At 45.1% G+C, this 20843-nt stretch overlaps 1 protein-coding gene across 2 annotated transcripts in view; it reads left to right on the forward strand.

The window, feature by feature from the left end:
• Positions 1-6377: 6377 nt before the first annotated feature.
• FAM184A (family with sequence similarity 184 member A) overlaps positions 6378-20843 on the forward strand; it is a 147279-nt gene continuing 132813 nt past the window's right edge. The window contains exon 1 of one of the 2 annotated variants that reach the window (XM_075553947.1): positions 6378-6545. In XM_075553947.1, coding sequence (XP_075410062.1) covers positions 6378-6545 — 168 coding nt within the window. The remainder of the gene's footprint in view (positions 6546-20843) is intronic. The other variant, XM_075553948.1, reaches the window with a different exon arrangement.

The raw sequence follows: 20843 nt of genomic DNA on the forward strand, positions 1-20843 counted from the left end.
TTTATAAATTATTATTATTTGTTCATGTCTTATACTGACCAATGTCTCCCTTCGCCCACTTTTCTGTTGTCCGTGCCCCAGGGAGGGGGTTGTATGTAGATCATTGTACTTGGTTTCCCTTTCTCCTCCACCTTTCCCTTACCCTCCTGGTATCGCTACTCTTATTATTGGTCCTGAGGGGTTAACCTGTCCTGAGTTCCCTGTGTTTCCAGTTCCTGTCTGTAACCGTGTACATCCTCTGGTCTAGCCAGATTTGTAAGGTAGAATTGGGATCATGATAGTGGGGAGGAGGGAGGAGGAAGCTTAAAGAACTACAGGAAAATTTTATGTTTCATTGTTGCTATACTGCACACTGATTGTCTCATCTCTCCGTGACCCTTCTGTAAGGAGATGTCCAATTGGCAATTGGGTCTCCACTCCGAACTCCCCCTCATTCACAATGATATGATTTTTTTTCTTTGATGCCTGATTCTTTTTTTTTCTTTTTTCCCTAACCCTAACCCTAACCCTAATCCTGATACCTGAGTCTATCGACACCTAGTAATCACACAAGCTGGTGTGCTTCTTCCATATGAAATTTGTTGCTTCTTAGCTCGATGACTGCTTATTTATCTTCAAGCCTTTAAGACTCTTTAAGGCTATATCTTTTGATAGCAGGCACTATTAGATTTCTTTACCACGTTTGCTTATGCTCCCTCTTTGTTTTCAGCGACCGTGTCAGGAAGGTGAGCATCATAGAATGCCAGGTTAATAGTACAAAGTGCTGTACTGGAGTAGAGGCCCAATGTGCATATGCTACCTTAATACTAATCCTATGAATATATGTATATAGATCTATTTCCCCATTGTCATATATAAATATATTTACATGTGTACATACCTGTATTTATACCTCTATAAATGCCCTTTGCCTCCTAGTACTTTCCTCTATTTCCTCTGTTAACTTTCCTCTTGTCCCACTATCATGTTCAGCCTTCATTTGGGTTTCAGTAATTCCTCTTGGTTACATTGCCCTTGATCAAGCTCTATCAGGCCTCCTACACCCTCCTCACCATCGATTAAATCACTTGATGTTCCATGTCCCTAGGGTTGTTAGCACCCACTTCCTTCCTCCCGTTTCCCCCTCTCCCATGTCCCCCACCCTTGTGGACCCTTCTTTCCCGTCATTTTCTCCTCCAGGTTATTTACTCCACCTACCTTATCTAGATAGACCTGCAGAGATATGCACAAAATCAAGACAGGGCAAAACAAAACAACAAAACAACCACCAAAAAAAACCCAAAAAACAACCCAACCACAAAAAAGTAAAAGAAACAGCTGTAAATAGTTCATGGTCTGTTTGTTGACTGTTAGGAGTGTTTTCTGATCAAGTCTGAGGGGTGCCATACCCTGGCCCCAAAGTCTATCTTTGGTATTCCCTGGGGACTTTGTTGCTTTAGTGTTTCGCCTGGGTGTGGTGGGGTCAGATCAGGCGCGACTCCTGCACTGTGTCTCTAGTGTTGTCCCCAGTAGTGCTATGGGTCAGTGAGGGACGCCGTGGCAGCCATGTTATTTTCAATAGCTCCCTGTGCATGTGAAAGTCGGACGTTGAATACGGAAGCCTGAAGAAGTATCAGTGCATTTGAATTGTGTGCTGGAGAGGAATATTGAAAGTACCATGGACTGCTAACAGGACAGACAGATCTGCGTTGGAAGAAGTCAGGCCAGAGTGGTCCTTAGAGGCAAGGGTAATGAGACTTCTTCTCACACGCTTTGGACTGCTGTCAGGAGAGACCAATCCAGAGGAGAACATCATGTTTGGGAAAGTGGAAGGGCAGCCAAAAAAGGAAGAGCTTCCATGAGCTGAATTGGCCCAGCAGCTGCCTCAGTGGGCTCAGGCATAGGAACAATTGTGCGCATGGCCCAGGACTGAATAGTGTTTCATCCTTTTATGCACAGGGTCACCATGGGTGAGAGCTAACTCAATGACCCCTACAAACAAAATGGACGGACAACAGAGCAGACAAATGGATCTTGGAAGAAGTACAGTCAGAGCGTTCCTTAGAAGTGAGCATGGGAAGACTTTGTCTCCTGTATTTTGGACGTATTATGAGGAGAGTCCCGTCCCTGGAAAAGGACAGCATGCTTGATAAAGCAGAAGGGCAGCAAAAAGGAGGGAAAACCTCGACAAGATGGATTGGCATTGTGGCCGTGCCAGTGGTCTACAGCATTTCAACCACCGTGAAGATGGTACACGTAGGGTCACTTTTAGTGGGAATCACCTTGACGGCTCCTAGCACCACCACCCACCCACAGAGGAGGGCTTTGATTCATGCTCTACGGCACATTTTGCACCCCACTCTTTATTCCCGCCATATTGTACTACAGTTTCTCATCTTGAGACTTTGTCTCTGCTAGCCTCACAGCAAGGACATCTTCTAGAGCCCTTTCACCAGATGGAATTGTCTTTTAGGAGTCAGTTCAGCATCTCGTTTATATGAAGCCTTCTTTGACATGGCAGCACTAGGGTAAGTACGCCTCCTGTGAGTCCTTTAATGCTCAGCCACACTGGATTGGACCTATTCGTTCCTGGCCCATCTCCTCTGCTGAACTTTGAACTCTCGAGGAGAGACTAATGTGGTTACATCATTGTAACCACAGCGGTTACCAGAATGCCTGGAACATATTAGGCATTCCGTAAACATTTCTGCATAAGTAATTTTGTGAGCGAAATAATACTAAATAGAGCTGTGGGGGCGCCTAAGTTCTTCTTTTTTCTCTCTCTGTCCTAGTGCCCATTTCATCGATTGGATGAAAAAAGAAAAAGTTAGATTCTAAGTGATGGTAGTGTCGGTACATTGTATTATTCTTAAGAAGCCCTGGTGACCTTGGACTGCTCACTGCAAGGTCAGTGGTTGGCACTCACCCCAGCTGCACAGGAGATAGATGAGGCTTTCTGCTTCTGTAAAGATTTATAGCTTCAGAAACCCAAAGGGGCAGTTCTACTTTGCCCTGTAGAGTTGCTATAAGTTGGAACTGAATCGATGGCAGAGTTTGGTTTGGGCTTGGTATTATTCTCTATGTTATTGATCTTTAAGTAGAATGCTCCATCAGATAACCTATCTTATATTGTTATTAGGCAAACTTGAAATTAAAAATGTTTATTAAAATCCCCCACTCGTTGCAACCCTGCGTGCAACAAAGAAACACGGCCAGGTCCTGCGCCATCCTCATGGAAACGAAAACCATGGAAGGACACTGGATGTCTTTTGAGCAGGGTGTTCAGGAAAAGATTGCACTTAGGATGTCCTGTATCTTGATGGCAGGAGCCTGTGTGATGCGGCTGAGCGGCCTCCTCAGTGGTCCAGCGCCAGAGTATCTAACTTCCATGCTAGAGATAAAAGAGGGACTGATATAGAGGCCCGGGAGAACGAGCAGGATCAGTGACTCAGCTTAGGCTACACCCATCTCATTTCCAATGCTCTCTGCTTTTCACTTGAATCATAGTGGCCAGAAACAAAACACCTTCTTTGTTCTAGTAAGATGAGGCTATAAATATCTAGTAAACCAGTCTTTGGAGCATACGTTCCTGCTTAGAATGTTTAAAAAGAAAGTGTTGTGAAATGGCTATGAATCTTCCAGGCCTGGAATGTTTAAAAGCAATATTGTATTGAGTTTTGGTGAAAGTTTACATAGCAAGTTAGGTTCCCATGTGACACTTTCCCCACAAATTGTTCCGTGGCATTAGTTACCCTTTCCACAATGTCAACATTCTCCTCAACTGGGCTTTGTTCCCTTTCAATCAGCCTCCTTGTCCTTTCATCTCCTAATCTTTGCTTTTAAATAACTGTTGACCTTTAGTCTCAGACTACTGGTTTTCAAGCAGGGGTCAAATGCACCAATCGAGCCAATTCCTTATAGCAACTTTAGAGGATAGGGTGGAACTACCCCTGTGTGTTTCTGAGAAGTAGATAGCTCCCACAGAGCTAACTAGTGGTTTTGAACTGCTGACCTTACGATTAGCAGTCTGTGGTAGTCACCTAATCTGGTGTCAATTTAAGGATTAAGATTAAGGGTGGAGTCTACGCTGTCAATCTGGAGATAGCCAATGGGACTTCTGTGTGGTTATGGCCTTCTCCTGAGAATTCTGTGAAATCTGGTACTTCCACCTTGGAGGCAGAAGACACCTCTCTCTCTCTCTCTCTCTCTCTCTCTCTCTCTCTCTCTGCCACTCCCTGGGAGATATTGCAGAAGACAAGCCACATGAACCAACCAGGTCTCAGAAGCCAGAGAAGCCACAGAGAGACCCCTGCCAGCTCTGAGATGTTTCCAATGACAATGGATCCAAAGACTTTCTACCTACTGCCTTGTGATCGTCCTACATTTGGCTTCATTGCATGTGTTTTGTGAGTCTGAAGAGGACTTTATAGATTGGCATTGGACATATGGGCTAATATCAGTCTATGGTCTTGGATTGGACTAGGTTGGGATGTTTTCTCAATGTTCAGTTGCTCTTGTATGTAAATCTCCTTCTTAGACACATAAAAGTTTCTATGGATTTGTTTCTCTAGTCTACCTGGACTAACACACACACAGTCCAATGCATAACCACTGCATGCCACCAGGGCTCCTCAATAGGGGCAGTCTCTTTATTTTGTATGGTATTTTCATATTTCGCTAAAAGCTGATCTCAGGCATAAACTTATTCAATTTGTCTGGGTTCTTTTATCTATTTTTTCTCTTATCTATTTAAAAAATATGAAGTGGAGTTCAGCTCCGTATTGTGCTCTAGTTCAATGCAAACCCCACTATTGTCAGCAGTCACAATGGTCTGTTGAGCACCTTCTTGTTCTGATGGGAGAAGAGGCCATGCATACCACTTCCTCGTCTCTAACATTTGTGCTTGCAAAGAAACAATGTTTGTATAATCTTTGTTTCTGGCCATCTGTTCCATTCAAAATGTTGGAATCAGACAATTCTTTTTGGAAAGTCTGTGAGATGGTAGGTTGAGTACCTAACATTTGGGAAAAGAGATAGCCAATGCCAGTCTTCCTTTCTGGAATTCCAACCTTCCAGGATCCTATTGTGTTCATCTTCCTACTTTCAATTTTGTCATGTTGAAGCACTTTATTGGGTTAATTGGATTTCTTACTGTTCTTAAGCCCAATTTATACTTAAATTTGTGCTGTCTTCCAATGCCTCACTTCTAGGCAGACTACACATTAAAAATAATAATAAAAGATGCTGGAGAATATATGTAAGAAATAACATATTGGGGAAGGTAAAATGCACAAGTAATGACAAATTTTGGCACAGGTCCAAATCTTTAAAGGGCTGACACCTTGTTCCATTTTCTGTTTTTACTCCTGTACTCCAGTCCTACCTGTTTTGAGTCGCAGCCAACTGTATTTCATTTAGAATGATCTCAGGCCCCTTTATTCTTCGAAGAAGCAGAGGTACAGTGCACTCACTACCAATGGCTGGAGTAAGTGTGCTCCTTTCACACATACTCCAGCTTGCATCAGAGTGGAGGGCTGGGCCTGGCACACAGTAGGTCTTCCAAGACAGGGTTACAACTACATTTGTGTGCATTTAGGCAGGCTTGAGCAGAGTCCTGGCTACTTCAGTAGGCACGCGGCGGCTCTGGCGCCCAGGACACTTTCAGAGTGAGTTAGGGGTGAGCTTGCAACTCTTCTTGGGGCTGAGACTCCGGGTCGTGTGCGGGCGAGAATGCACGTCGAAATGGCTCTGTCCCCCGAGCACGCTGTGCAGACAGAAGGTGACCAGCGCCCCCGCTTCTTTGCCCGCTTATGATTTAACTAAGGCCGCCAGGGCGGCCCGCGAAGCGCCCGGCTCCGGCAGGGACCCGGCGCAGCGGGTCTCCAGGCGCCCCTGCTCGGCGGCCGCGGGGCTGCGGGGCGGCCGCGCGCGGGGCGGAGTCGGGCTGCGGGGAAATGACGTCGCCCTCCCCGCGCGCTCCGCGGGCCGCAGGCCGCGCGCCCCGGTAACGGCGGCTCCGCGCTCCCGCGTGCCGCTCCGAGCCCCGCCTCCTCCCGCCGCAGCCCGCCCCGTCTCCGCCTCCCTCCGCAGCCCCGCCGGCTGCCGACCGCCAGCGGGACCCGCACGGCCCGCCGCCTCCGACGTCCCCGCCAGGCGCCGGCTGAGCGGCGGCCCGGAGCGGCCCGGCCCGACCCGCCGCCGCCGGAACCCGCGCCTGCCCCGAGCGGGTGGCGCCCGCGGCCTCGGCCGGCGGGGCCGCCCCGTCCCTGGCAGGGGCGCCCGGGGGTGGGGGCAGCAGGGCGGCCGCGGCCGCGGCTGACCGGCGCCGGGGGCCGCGTGGGCCGGCGGCGGCCCCCAGGGCGCGGGGACAGGTGCCCCGGTCGGGGTCTGCCGGGAAGATGGCGACCCCGGGCATGAGCTGGCAGCAGCACTATTACGGCGGCTCCGGGGCCGGAGCGGCCAAATTCGCCCCTCCGGCGGCCGCCGCGCAGCCGGCGGGGCACTGCCTGGACTACACCCCAGACCTGCACCTGAAGATGAGCAAGAAGATCGCCCAGCTCACCAAGGTACTTGGCTCGGCGCGGCGAGCGCGGGCCGGGCCGGGCGGGCGGGATCCCGGGCGGCGCGCCGAGTTAGGGGGGCCCTTGGCCGGGAAGCAACAGCCCGGGACTTAGCAAAGAGCCGTGCAAACTTAGGTGGAACGCTGGCCGTGCTCATTAGAACGAGCTAAATCGACGGTGTCACCGAGTTTATGGGACTTGTACCCGGTACTGAACAAATGAGGATTTGCATACTTTGATGGATAATAATGAGCCACTTTATTGTGGCTCGCTCGCATCCACCTGCCTTGACTCACGCTCGCTTACGTGTGGTCCGTTACCGTATTTATCTCCTATGACCCCAACGCCTCCGAATTAACCACTTCATTTAATTGGTCCTGTAGTTTAAAGGGGCCACGGGGGGAGGGGGGGCAAAAACTTTACCAGGTGTGTCGGAGGGTACCCCGCACACCGTGGCGGCCATTTGGGGGTTTAATGGGTCCTTCCTCATTCTGACAAAATGTCAATGATTCACACTGCGCCTGCTTTCAGTTAATGTTTCAGTTTGTCAAAAGATCATTTTCCGCGAATAAATAACTTGCAGATTCGGCCAACTGGAATTTTGGATGGAACCTTAACTAGTAGGCTTGTTTCCTACTAATTTTGTATATAGAGATGGGAAGGAATCAGTAACGAACAAGGGCTGTTTCAGGCCAATTTTATTGCTTTGCTTAGATCTCACCAGCTGTTTAGCAATGCCCATTCGGGCTCAAGTGATTTGTGGTTTCTGAAAGGGGTGGGCATGGTAGACCAGGACGTGCTAACCACTTGTTAGGAGTGGGGCAGTGGGTAAGAGAGATGGTGATTTGGGGGGGGTTGCAATTTGATAAACTCCAAAACTCTCATCTAATTCCATTACCAGTTGGCACTTTTAAGAGTATCAAGTAAGACATTAGAGTTGGAAGAGAGGAAAGGAAGGAAATGTGAGCGAATCAGAGATGGAGAGAGGGTAAAAGATCTTAGTGCAGAGCAAAGGAAGCTGGTACAAGTCCATGAGCAGTACGACTCAAGGCCAGCAGCGTTTGTGGAGGTTTGTGTCATGTCAGCACCTTGCTACAAATCCAGTTTTTACCGTTTCCTCATTGTTTCCAAGAAAAGAAGGACTTTGGAGGATCAGAGGCAGGCTTCCTGAAATAGTATTGGTCTTCAGAATCCTGATATCCAGAATAAAGCCCATGAATATTTATTCACTCCGAGCTTCTCTGGTGGTGTATCCATAGCGCCCGTTGTTCTTATTTTAGGTGGGAACGCTCAGTAGGTCCTGCTGCACCTACGGAATAGAGGAGCATCTTGGTAATGGAATCTTGTACTGTTTAAGAAAAGAAGTTTTCATTATGAAACTTTTGTCATTTTGTTTATTCTTTTTCCATTTCCTGTTTTTTTTTTAAATCAGGGGAAAAAATCACAACTGACAGGGGGGGGGGTATTGGGTCGAAGTTGCTATTACTTTATCTCTTGATACCTCCTGCCTCAAATCTAATGAGACAGGAAGCTACACCCTCAGCCCGTGGCTTATCACCGCCTGAGTGCTACATCTGCGCTGAGTGTTTCCACTGCAGCGCTCATTCTGATTTAGTGTTTGTAGTTACTGTCTCCACGAACTCTGGCCACTCCCTTTGCTAAGTGTGGAGATATGGAGTCCTTTGTATTGGGATTACTCAACCTGGAAACTGTGGCCATTTCAGCTAGGTAATTTTTTGCTGTGGGAGGTGGGGTGTGTCCTGTGCCTAGTATGGTATTTAGCAGCCTCCGTGGTGCTACCCACTAGATGCCAATAGCATCCCCCTCACGAACAGATGTTCCCCACTGGGGGGATGATGACATCATCATCCTAGGCTGACAACCACTGACTTCCATTGAAATACCTAGAATTCCCCTAATGCCTTTCTGCTGCCTGCTTTACTAAGATAAAGCCTGAGAGTGAAATCGCTGATAATAGAACTCTGTTGCAGCCAGTACACTTCAATTCGGTATGTATGACAACACATAAACACCTGCCACCTTGATGTGCTGTCCTGGAAACTGTCCAATTTTATGGTAACTTACATTTTTTGGAAATACTATATACAAGTAAGGGTGACATCATGAATAATGTATTGACTCTTAGAAACATCACTATTGTCTCTCTTTTAGAGTATCTCACTGATGAATGCATTAATAAATTCACATAGGCAGAAATATGTTAATAGAACTATGGGTTGACCTTGATAATAGCTTATTTTTCAGAATTAGACATTATAAAGTTAGCCATGAAAATTGGGTTTTAATTCTCTTTTGGAACTGAGTCAATAGGACTCCATTCTTGGCAGCCCTGTAGTTAGCAATATGTATGATTAAGAACATGCCTTGGGAAACTGACACGTGTTTGGAGCTTAAACTCCAGCTCTACCACATGTGTGGTCTTGAGCAAGTCACTAACCTCTGAGCGTCTGTTTTCTAATCTGTGCAGTAGTGTTGGTAATGTCACACGCAGAGGGTGCAGTGGCACAGACAAAAGCCTTGCCCTGGGGTCTACTTGGTACTCTACCTGAAAATCTACCCACAGCCTTTGAGTCCATTTGGACACAGTGGCCCAATACAGGGATTGCGGGCTAGAAATCTCTATGGAAACAGACAGCCTCTCCTTTCTGTGGAGCTCCTTTTGGGCAGTGGAGGGATGCTGGACAGTGTTGCCAAGGCTGCCGCCGAAGCAGACTGTCACACCTTTCTCCTGTGGAATGGCTGCTGAGTTCAAACCAACAATAGATCGGTTAGTAGCCAGATACTTAACCAGTCACAGTACAACCAGAGCTCCTTAGTGGCACATCCGAAAAGCCAAGCCCTCCACCATCAAAGGGATTGACTTACAGCAAACCTATAGGGCAGAGTAGAACTGCTCCCTAGGAAATCCCCGATGAAGCAGCTCTTCATGGGGTCATACAGCCTCATCGGTCTCCCTCAGAACACTGCCTTTGGGTTAGCGAGAGCCACCATGTAGCCCCACTATACCACCAGGACCCCATTAGCGTAGTTCAGTACGGAATTACAATAATGAAGAATAAATGTAAAAACTTTCAACTTTACTATTCAAAATAGAAGAAAATAACCATGTATTTTTAATGAGCTTTTCAGGAAACCCTAAAAATTTTTCATATAATGCTATGAAATGCAGAATGGGTTTATTTTAAAGGGAGAATAATTTGGAAATAAATTACGCCACATTTTACTAATACTTTGCTGGCATACGAATATACTGCCTCTTCAAGGACGTAGTCGTACATATCGTTCTGGGTGGGTCCCCTCATGTTGACTGGGATCCGCAGGGACGTTTTGTAGCACAGGCTGAGCCTCAGCCCAACCCTGAGCCATCCTCAGGGTTTTGATGGTTGAGCCCATTGTTGCAGCCAAGGCATCAACCCATCCTCCTGAGGTGCTGCCCGTTTTTGTTGACTCTCCACTTTTTTTTTTTATTTTAACAATTTATTGGGGCTCATACAATTCTTTTCACAGTTCATACATATACATACATCAATTGTATAAAGCACATCTGTACAGTCTTTGCCCTAATCATTTTTTTCTCTTTTCTTCTTTTACATTTTATTAGGGACTCATACAACTCTTACCACAATCCATACATATACATACATCAATTGTATAAAGCACATCCATACATTCCCTGCCCCAATCATTCTCAAGGCATTTGCTCTCCACTTAAGCATCAGGTCCTCTTTTTTTTTCCCCCTCCCTCCCCATTCCCCCCTCCCTCATATGCCCTTGGTAATTTATACATCGTTGTTTTGTCATATCTTGCCCTATCCGGAGTCTCCCGACTCTCCACTTTACCAAGCTTGGTGTCCTTTCCCGGGCACTGATCTCTCCTAGTAACGTCCAAAGTCAATGAGGTGAAGGCTTACTGTCCTTGTTGCTAGGAGCTGTCTGGCTGTACTTGTTTGAAGACAGATTGGTTTGTTGTTGTGGCAGACCATGGTGCCTTCAGTATTCTTCACTGAAACCGTTATTCAAATGCATATGTTCTTATCCCTTGTCCAGCCTTTCACATGCATATTAGGCCATTGAAAATACTTGGCTTGGATCAGGCACACGTTCGTTCTCAAAGTGACCTCTTTGCTCTCTGATAGGTTAGAGAGGTTTTGTGCAGCAGATTTGCCAAGGTGAGACATTGCTGATCCCTTGACTGCTGCTTCTATGAGATGATTGTGAATTCAGTTAAAAGGAAACCCTTGACAACTTCAGTCTTTTCTCCATTTATCATGAGGTTGTCTCCTTGTGAGGACTTTGGCTTTCTTTCCATTGAGGTAGAATCTTTAGTAAATGCTTATTAAAGTCTTGGACCTTCTGCAGCAAATGCCTGTAGCCCTCTTTGCTTTCAGCAAGCATGGTTATGTTATCTGAATATTGGCTGTTTTGTTAAGGTGATGACCCTCCCTCCGATCCTGATCCCACGTTCTTCTTCAAATAGTCCACAATCTTGTCATCTTGGTGTCCATTTGAAAGAAAGTTGGACCAACAGAAAGTGGAACTTATAGAGCAATATAATATAGACCACATGCAAGTAAAACTTTGCTGAAGATAATTTTAAAGTGGTTGCAGCAATACATTGACAAAACTGGCAGAAATTCAAGCTGGATTCAGAAGAGGATGTAGAACAGGGATTTTATTGCTGTTGTTTGATGGATTTTTGCTGAAAGCAGAGAATACCAGAAAGATGTTTACTTGTGTTTTATTGAATGCAAAAGGACATTCAATTATGGGTCATAACTAACTATTGATATGCTTGTGAAGAATGGGAATCCCAGAACATTTCATGTGCTCAGGCAGAACTTGAACATAGACTAAGAGGTATTCATGAATGCAACAAGGGAATACTGCCTGGTTTTAAATCAGGAAAGGTGTTCATCAGGTTTGTATCCTTTCACCATACTTCTTTAGTCATATAGTAATATATCAGAACTCAAAATTCACTGCCATCCAATCAGTGCTGACTCACAGCCACCCTTTAGGACAGAGTAGAACTGTCCCTGTGGGTTTTGGAGACTGTAACTCGCTATGTTAGTAAGGGAGTCTTGCCTTTCTTTTGAGGGGTGGCTGGTGGTTTCAAACTGTTGACCCAGTGGATAGCAGCCCAATGAGTAACCACTATGCCACCAGTGTCCCTGGATAGTACCATCTAGTAGACTGTTAATAAGTGGAGTGGTTATTAGAAAGAAAACATTATACTCATATGCCAACAAGATATAGTAAAATAATGAAAAACGTGTCTCTTTAACAAATAATCTGTTAAAAGAAACCATTTTACATTTAATACAATTGTGTTATTTCTTTTGATGGTTTCCTACAAAGTTCATTAAAAACATGTAGAGTTATTTTGTAATATATTGTATCAAAGTTGAAAATTTTCACATTATTCTTCATTGTTATAGTACAGTACTTGTAGGGTAGTGAATTTTTTAATGTGGCTCTTCTAGCCCACGTCTCTAACTCCTCCCACCCGACCACCGTTTCCTGCATGTATCTGGTAAGAAGACATGGGAAGATATGATAGGATTCACCTGTGAGTAATTGTGAACCAGGATTCTCTGGAATGCCTTCTTTCTGTAAATAAAATGAGCCCTCTGAGAAGCAAGAAGAGGGGTCTTATTACTGGCAGGAGCCAGGATGGGAGCATGTCTTCTGGACCTCATGAGAAGCCTGCCAGTGAACCTTCTGGATTCAGAACATAACTGAAGCATCAGAGGAGCTGCAGCAGTGGAACCAGGAGCCAAAGCATGGACTTCCCAACCCACGGAGCAATGGGAGCAAGTAAAGCGGAGTGCTTTTGTGCAGGATGTTGGCATGCAGAGTAGGGGGCCCCTGGGCGCTTATTTCAGGGACCTGCGTTTGCTGATCCTTGGAGCTTGAGCTGGGTGCCTTCTCATTGAGAGGCTTATTGGAGTGGGGTGCCTCTGGGCACTGAATTCAGGGAGCTAGTTTTTCCTGATGCACCTATCTTGAGCTGAATGTCTTCGGGTTGAGGCTTCCAGCAGAGTGGTATGCCCCTTTGGGCACTTATTAGCAGACCTGAAAGAACTTTGTAACATGTCCTGATGAACAGTCAACTCTATTTCTCACTGGCATTACAACTTGTTAAATTCCTTACTACTGTGTATACTGAAGTATAAGCTGACCTGAATATCAGCCGAGGCACCTAATTTTACTACAAAAACTGCATTAAAAATGTGCTGAATGGTAGTGGGACAAGAGGAAAGTAAAAGGAAATAGAGGAAAGAACTAGGAGGCAAAGGGCATTTATAGAGGTCTAAATAAAGGCATATGCATATGTAAATATATTTACATATGAGAATGGGGAAATAGATCTATGTGCATATATTTATAGGTTTAGTATTAAGGTAGCAGATGGACATGGAGTCTCCACTCAAGTACTCCCCCAATGCAAGAATACTTTGTTCTATTAAACTGGCATTCTGTGATGCTCACCTTCCTGACAATCGCTGAAGACAAAGCGGGTGCATAAGCACATGTGGTGAAGAAAGCTGATGGAGCCAGGCTATGAAAAGTTATAGCATCTAGGGTCTTAAAGGCTTGAAGGTAAACAAGCCGTCATCTAGCTCAGAAGCAACAAAGCCCACATGGAAAAAGCACACCAGCCTGTGTAATCACGAGGTGTCGACGTGATGAGATATCAGTCATCAAAGAACAAAAAAATCAAACCATTGTGAATGAGGGGGAGTGTAGATTGGGGACCTAAGGCCCATCTGTAGGTAACTGGACATCCCCTTACAGAAGGGTCATGGGGAGGAGACAAGCCTGTCAGGGTGCAGTGTAGCAAAGATGAAACATACAACTTTCCTCTAGTTCCTAAATACTTCTCTCCCCACCACTATCTTGATCCCAATTCTGCCAGAAGATGTACGCTGGTACAGAAAGGAACTGGAAACACGGAATCCAGGACAGATGATCCCTTCAGGACCAGTGTTGAGAGTGGCAATACAGGGAGGGTGGGGTGGAAAGGGGGAACCGATTACAGGGATCCATATGTAACCTCCTCCCTGGGGGATGGATAACAGAAAAGTGGGTGAAGGGAGACGTCGGACAGTGTAAGATATGATAAAATAATAATAATTTATAAATTATCAAGAGTTCATGGAGGGGGTGGTGAGGAGGGAGGGAAAATTAGTTGATACCAAGGCCTCAAGCAGAAAGCAAATGTTTTGAGAATGATGATGGCAACACATGTACAAATGTGCTTGACACAATGGATGTATGTATGGTTTGTGATAAGAGCTGTACGATTCCCAATAAAATGATTAAATAAAATAATAAAAATGCTGAAAAAACTCAGCTTGTACTCAAGTATCCACAGTAAATTCTTTAGTCGTGAATTTTGTTTGAGCTCTCTGTAGCCATTGCAAAGGTTATTAGAACTGAGAGATCAAATAGAGAATAAGAAGACAACTCTTCAGGGCATGGGCTGGCTGTGGAAAGCACGGAAGTAATTTGTATTCTGTGTTTGCACAGAGCAAGGCTCAATATAGGAGCCTTGGTTAATGAAAGGCCAGAGGTGGAAACACACCGGGCACTGCATGAAAGAAAAAACATATTAATCGGTTTCCATAAAGTTTAAACTGAGGAAACCCAGTTTAGGAAGGTTTCCACACAAAAAGACACTGAGGTAATTAGTTTATTGCGCCAACCTGGCCGATAAACACATCTGGGTTTAATTGAAGGTTGGAGAGATAAATGGTTCAGTGAGCCTTGCCTTTCGAGTTCTCGGGTCTCTTGCTTTGAGATGGTCGGACCAGGGTGCAGCTGCCTTAGCCAGTTCCCTGCTTCAGCTGGCAAGACTCACTTCCTGCAAGACATCCCTGAGGAGAAGCCGTATGGACCTACCCCGATGCACCGCTGGGTGCTGGAGCAGGCATGTGGAGACCCCTGCCAGCGCTGAGATGTTCACACATTACTGACTCGGCTTTCCTCCTGCAATCGGTGTCATAATGTGTGTTTTGTGAGATGGAGGAGGGCTTTGTGGGTTGTTAGACACATGGGTCATCGTTGGACTTGTGGGTTTGGGCAGCACTGGCTTGGGATGTTTTCTTGATGTGCACTTAACCTTTATATAAAACTTTCTCTTATACATGGGTTTCGGTGGATTTGTTTCTCTAAAGTACAGAGACTCACACAGACACATTCTTTGATGGATCCCAAGGTGGGGGGAGAGAGGGGAATGGTAAACCATGAACTAGAGAATGGATACAGGGAAGAAAACGAAAAAATATTCAATTCTTGAATCATGTAGTGAACGTTTGGAATTGTTAATGATGGAACCATGTAAGGATTAGCTGAGAAACTGACTAGGTTGCATTTTGTTTATAAAACCACAGTTGTGTATTTCTATACTTTGCTGACAGTGGCAGCTGGGCTTGTCATTCCCTGTCCTTTCCCATTGACATGCACTGTGGGTGGAAGATTGTAACCTTCTGGTTTCTCATAGATAGTGCAAGCCATCCTTTAGAAACGTTTGAGGTCTCAATCTTATCATTAAAATGGCCAGAACAAACAAAGAATGAAAACTCCAGACCAAACCTGATTTAGAGATGGAACCCCTCCCTGCACCCCAACACCCAGCTTTGCCTTTTATAAGCAGGAATCTTTTATTGGGGAACTGAGCCATCACTGGTTTTCCCACTTTCCACCTGGCTTTTCTATTCTTCTCTCTTAGTTTTGCCAGTCCTGTTTTCTGTTTTCTCCACAGTTGAACATGGAAAAGGGGAAGAGAAGAAAGAGGAGCCCACAGTTTTGATCATGTATGTAATCTAACTTTCTTGCTTTTGCAGACGTCTAATAACCAGAAAACCAAAGCCATTGCTGTTGAGTTGATTCTATAGGACAGCGTAGAGTTGTTTCCTTTGGTCTCTTAAGACTGTAGGTCTTTACCGGAGCAGACAGCCTCATGTCCACTGACTGCTGGGTTCCCACTGTACCCAAGGTTTGTACACTTAACAGATGCTTCAAGCTTATTCTTTTGCTTGTGGGTCTCCTGTTGCCTACCTCCATCTTATCTCAAGCTCCTTGACAATGATAATTCTGTATTTGACCGCTTGGTTACTCCTTTGCCATCATCTAGGATCTTACTGAGGTTTGTTCAAACTCCAGGTAGCCTTTAAAAAAAAACAAACGTTTTATTAGGGGGCTCATACAACTCACAATCCATACATACATCAATGTGTAAAGCACATCTGTACATCAATTGCCCTCATCATTTTCAAAGCATTTGCTCTCCACTTAAGCCCTTTGCATCAGGTCCTCTTTTTCCCCCCTCCCTCCCTGCTCCCCCTTCCCTCATGAGCCCTTGATAATTTATAAATTATTATTTTGTCATAGCTTGCCCTGTCCGATGTCTCCCTTCACCGCCTTTTCTGTTGTCTGTCCCTCAGAGAGGTCACATGTAGATCCTTGAAATCGGTTCCCTTTCCAACTCACTCACCCTCTACCCTCCCACTATCGCCCCTTATACCCCTGGTCCTAAAGGTGTCATCCGCCCTGGATTCCCTGTGCCTCCAGCTCCTATCTGTACCGGTGAACATCCTCTGTTCTATCCAGACTTGCAAGGTAGAATTTGGCTCATGATAGGGGCGGGGGAGGGGGTTAGAAGCATTTAGGAACTAGAGGACAGCTGTATTCTTCTTCGGTGCTACATCGCACCCTGACTGGCTCATCTCCTCCCCTAGACCCCTCTGCAAGGGGATCTCCAGTGGCCGACAAATGGGCTTTGGGTCTCCACTCTGCACTTCCCCCTTCATTCACTATGGTAAGATTTTTTTGTTCTAATGATGCCTTATACCTGATCCCTTCGACACCTCGTGATCACACAGGCTGGTGTGCTTCTTCCATGTGGGCTTTGTTGCTTCTGAACTAGATGGCCGCTTGTTTACCTTCAAGCCTTTAAGACCCCAGACACTATCTCTTTTGATAGCGGGGCACCATCAGCTTTCTTCGCCACATTTGCTTATCTTATGCACCCGTTTGTCCTCAGTGATCGTATCATGGACGTGTACACCTAATGATATGATTTTTTTGTTTTTTGATGCCTGATAACTGATCCCTTCGGAACCACGTGATCACACAGGCTGGTGTGTTCTTCCATGTGGGCTTTGTTGCTTCTGAGCTAGATGGCTACTTGTTTATCTTCAAGCCTTTAAGACCCCAGACACTATCTCTTTTGATAGCCGGGCACCATCATCTTTCTTCACCACATTTGCTTCTTCACCCGCTTTGGCTTCAGTGGTTGTGTCGAGAGGATAAGCATCATAGAATGCCAATTTAATAGAAGAAAGTATTCATGCATTGAGGGAGTGCTTGAGTGGAGGCCCAATGTCTTTCCATCACCTTAATACTAAACCTATAAATATAGGCACATAGATCTATTTCCACATCCTCATATATATATTTTCATGGGTACATCATGAAGGCTATCTCCTATCTATGGAAAACATTCTGTCCCAGTTCATTCTGAAAGTGTTTTCAACTCCGCCATCTATTCTCTCTTCTCACAATGGCCCTTTCGCCTACTTTTCATCCTGGAGATTTTTCTTGCATGAATTAGGTGCCGGTTCAATATGTTCTTTAGCAAAATGCCTGGGATACATTTCAGATTCTTACACTGGTCCCATTAAAATCTCCTTACCTTAAAGGTAAGCTAGGGCCACTTGCTAACCCTCCTCTGTAATCTCAAAGCTCCTCAGGAGTATTGGAGTAGGAAGTAACACACTTCAACACACCTCACCTTTGACTGCCTCTCAGAAAATGTTGAGAATGTTCCAGCACCTGATGTGAAATGGCATTTCTGCTGTCATTGGTTATCAGGAGAAACTCCTTGTTAAAATACCTTGTTAGCTGTTCATCAAATATTTCTTTAGTTGATGATACTTTGATGCATTTCAGTATATTACTAGCAAGTATATTATAGCATAGTTTTAAACTGCGGGAGGTAGTTTGTGTTTTCTGTGTTTAACATCATGGCATTGGTCGTGATTTTGTTTTATAGTGTGTTAGGTTGGATATACTAGAGTAACAAATCCAGAGACACTCATATATGTGTAAGAAAGAGCTTTATATCAAAGAGTAATTGTTTATTAAGAACACATCCCAGTCCTGTTCAGATCAAATCCATAAGTTCAGTATTAGCCCATAGTCCGATACTAGTCCACAAATCCCTCTTCAGACTCGTACCGCACATGCAATGATGCAAAATGAAGATCACAGGCCAGTGGGTGCAAAGTCTTGGGAAGCCAGTGGCAGTGGAAGCATCCCCATGGCTCTCGCAGGTGAGCGTTGCTCTATGTGTCTTGTCAACAGAAAGGGAAAGCAGAGAGAATGTGTGGCCCACTCCAGGGAGCAAGAAGAAGAGGCCGGCCTTGGGAAGCCATTTATCCAGGTAGCCCTCCCATCAAGCTGTGACCTGATGGACAGGCTAACCTCCACCCACATGTTCCGATGGGAGCCATTTTGGTACCAAAAAAACCTAACTATCACAAGTAGAACAGTATTTTTCAGAAATTGTATCTGCTACTCTTCTGGCTAAATGATAGATCATGTTAATTAAATTACCTTTAAATATTTATATGTTTATTTTCTTTTAAAAAGCAATGTTACTTCACCTGATAAACTTTCATTTTTTTTTTTTTTTAAACATTTTATTAGGGGCTCATACAACACTTATCACAATCCATACATAGACATACATCAATTGTATAAAGCACATCTGTACATATTTTGCCCTAATCATTTTCTTTTTTTTTTTTCTTCTTTTACATTTTATTAGGGACTCCAACAACTCTTACCACAATCCATACATATACCTACATCAATTGTACAAAGCACACCCATACACTCCCTGTCCCAATCACTCTCAAGGCATTTGCTCTTCACCTAAGCCCCTTGCATCAGGTCCTCCTTTTTTTCCCCCCCTCCCTCCCTTTTCCCCCCTCCCTCATATGCCCTTGGTAATTTATACCTCGTTATTTTGTCATATCTTGCCCTATTCGGGGTCTCCCTTCCCCCCTTCTCTGCTGTCCCTCTCCCAGGGAAGAGGTCACATGTGGCTCCTTGTAATCAGTTCCCCCTTTCCAACCCACTCACCCTCCACTCTCCCAGCATCGTCCCTCACTCCCTTGGTCCTGGAGGTATCATCCACCCTGGATTCCCTGTATCTCCAACCCTCCTATGTACCAGTGTACAGCCTCTGTCCTATCCAGCCCTGCAAGGTAGAATTCGGATCATGGTAGTTGGGGGGAGGAAGCATCCAGGATCTGGGGGAAAGCTGTGTTCTTCATCGATACTACCTCACACCCTAATTAACCCATCTCCTCTCCTAAGCCCCTCTATGAGGGGATCTCCATTGGCTGACACTTGGGCCTTGGGTCTCCACTCTGCACTTCCCTCTTCATTTAATATAATATATATATACACATACATATATACATATACACATAAATACACATACATACACACACTTATATCTTTTTTTTTTTTTTTTTTTGCATGATGCCTTATACCTGGTCCCTTGGGCACCTCGTGATCGCACTGGCCGGTGTGCTTCTTCCATGTGGGCTTATTTGTTTCTGAGCGAGATGGCCGCTTGTTCACCTTCAAGCCTTTAAGACCCCAGACACTATCTCTTTTGATAGCCGGGCACCATCAGCTTTCTTCACCACATTTGCTTATGCACCCATTTGTCTTCAGCGATCCTATCATGGAGGTGTGCAGTCAATGATATGATTTTTTGTTCTTTGATACCTGGTAACTGATCCCTTTGGGACCACTCGATCACACAGGCTGGTGTGTTCTTCCATGTGGACTTTGTTGCTTCTGAGCTAGATGGCCGCTTGTTTATCTTCAAGCCTTTAAGACCCCAGTCACTATCTCTTTTGATAGCCGGGCACCATCAGCTTTCTTCACCACATTTACTTGTTCACCCATGTTGGCTCCAGCTGTTGTGTCGGGAGAGTGAGCATCATAGAGTTCCAATTTAATAAAAGAAGGTATTCATGCATAGAGGGAGTGTTTGAGTAGAGGCCCAAGGTCCTTCCGCCACCTTAATACTTGACCTATAAATATAGACACAAAGATCTATTTCCCCAACCTCCTATATATATTTGCATGTACATGTCTTTGTCTAGACCTCCATGAATGCCCTATGACTCCTAGCTCTTTCCTCCATCTCCCTTGACCTTCCTCCTGCCCTACTACCATGCTTCATTGCCACCTGGGCTAGAGTATACCTCTTCTCTAAGCAACCTTACCCTTGATCATTTACCACCAGGCCTGCCACTCCCCCTTCTCTACCCTTTGGGGTCCCATGTTTTTCCCTTGTCCCTGGGTTTGTTAACACCACTTCCTTACCCCCCCTACCCCCCACCCCAAGTCCCCCCGGAACTGTCGGTCCCGTTGTTTTCCCTCCAGATAGTTCATCCAGCCTGTCCTATTCAGACAGACCTGTGGAGTCACTAACATGCACGAAAACTAGACAGAGGAACACAAAGCAACAGTATATAACCGGACAACAAAACAACCAAAACAAACCACTGAAAAAGAACAGAACAAAACAGTTCACAAGAGAAAAGCTTGTAGTTAGTTCAGGGATCTTTGCTGGCCCTTAGGAGCGTTTTCCAGTCCAGTCTGTTGGGGCACCACGCCCTGGCCCCAAAGTCCACTTTCAGCATTCCCTGGGGACCTTGCCACTCCATTCCCTTGCTGTTCCGCTGCACTCCCCCAGTGCATTGCCTCGGTGTGGTGGGATCAGGACAGGTGCAATTCCCACACTGTGTCTCCGGTGCTGTCCCCTGTATCGCCCTTAGTCACTGAGGGGCATCATGTCTCATAGTGGGGCAAACTTTCATTTTTGTTGTAAAAATGGTATGAAAACAAATATAATACAGTTTGTCTAAAATGTAAATATTTCCTATGTCTGTTATGCTGTTGTGTGTAATTGGTTTACCAGATTCTTAGCAAATACATATGTAAAGTCTAATGATCAGTACTACTAGTGATTTACTACTAGCACCGTTCTTACTGTATCCAAACTTACAATACTATTTTTTTTAAACAATCATCAAATACACTGACTTTTTACTAACTGGTTTGTTTGAACATCTAGATTCTGTTTCATAATAATACCAAGTTTCGGATATTACTTGGACATTTAAATTAGAACTGTTAGTTGCCTTAAAAATGTAACAGTTGACTTTCAGTTTAGCATATGTAGCAATT

Source organism: Tenrec ecaudatus, chromosome 7, assembly GCF_050624435.1.
Source record: "Tenrec ecaudatus isolate mTenEca1 chromosome 7, mTenEca1.hap1, whole genome shotgun sequence".
Taxonomy (NCBI): Eukaryota; Metazoa; Chordata; class Mammalia; order Afrosoricida; family Tenrecidae; genus Tenrec; species Tenrec ecaudatus.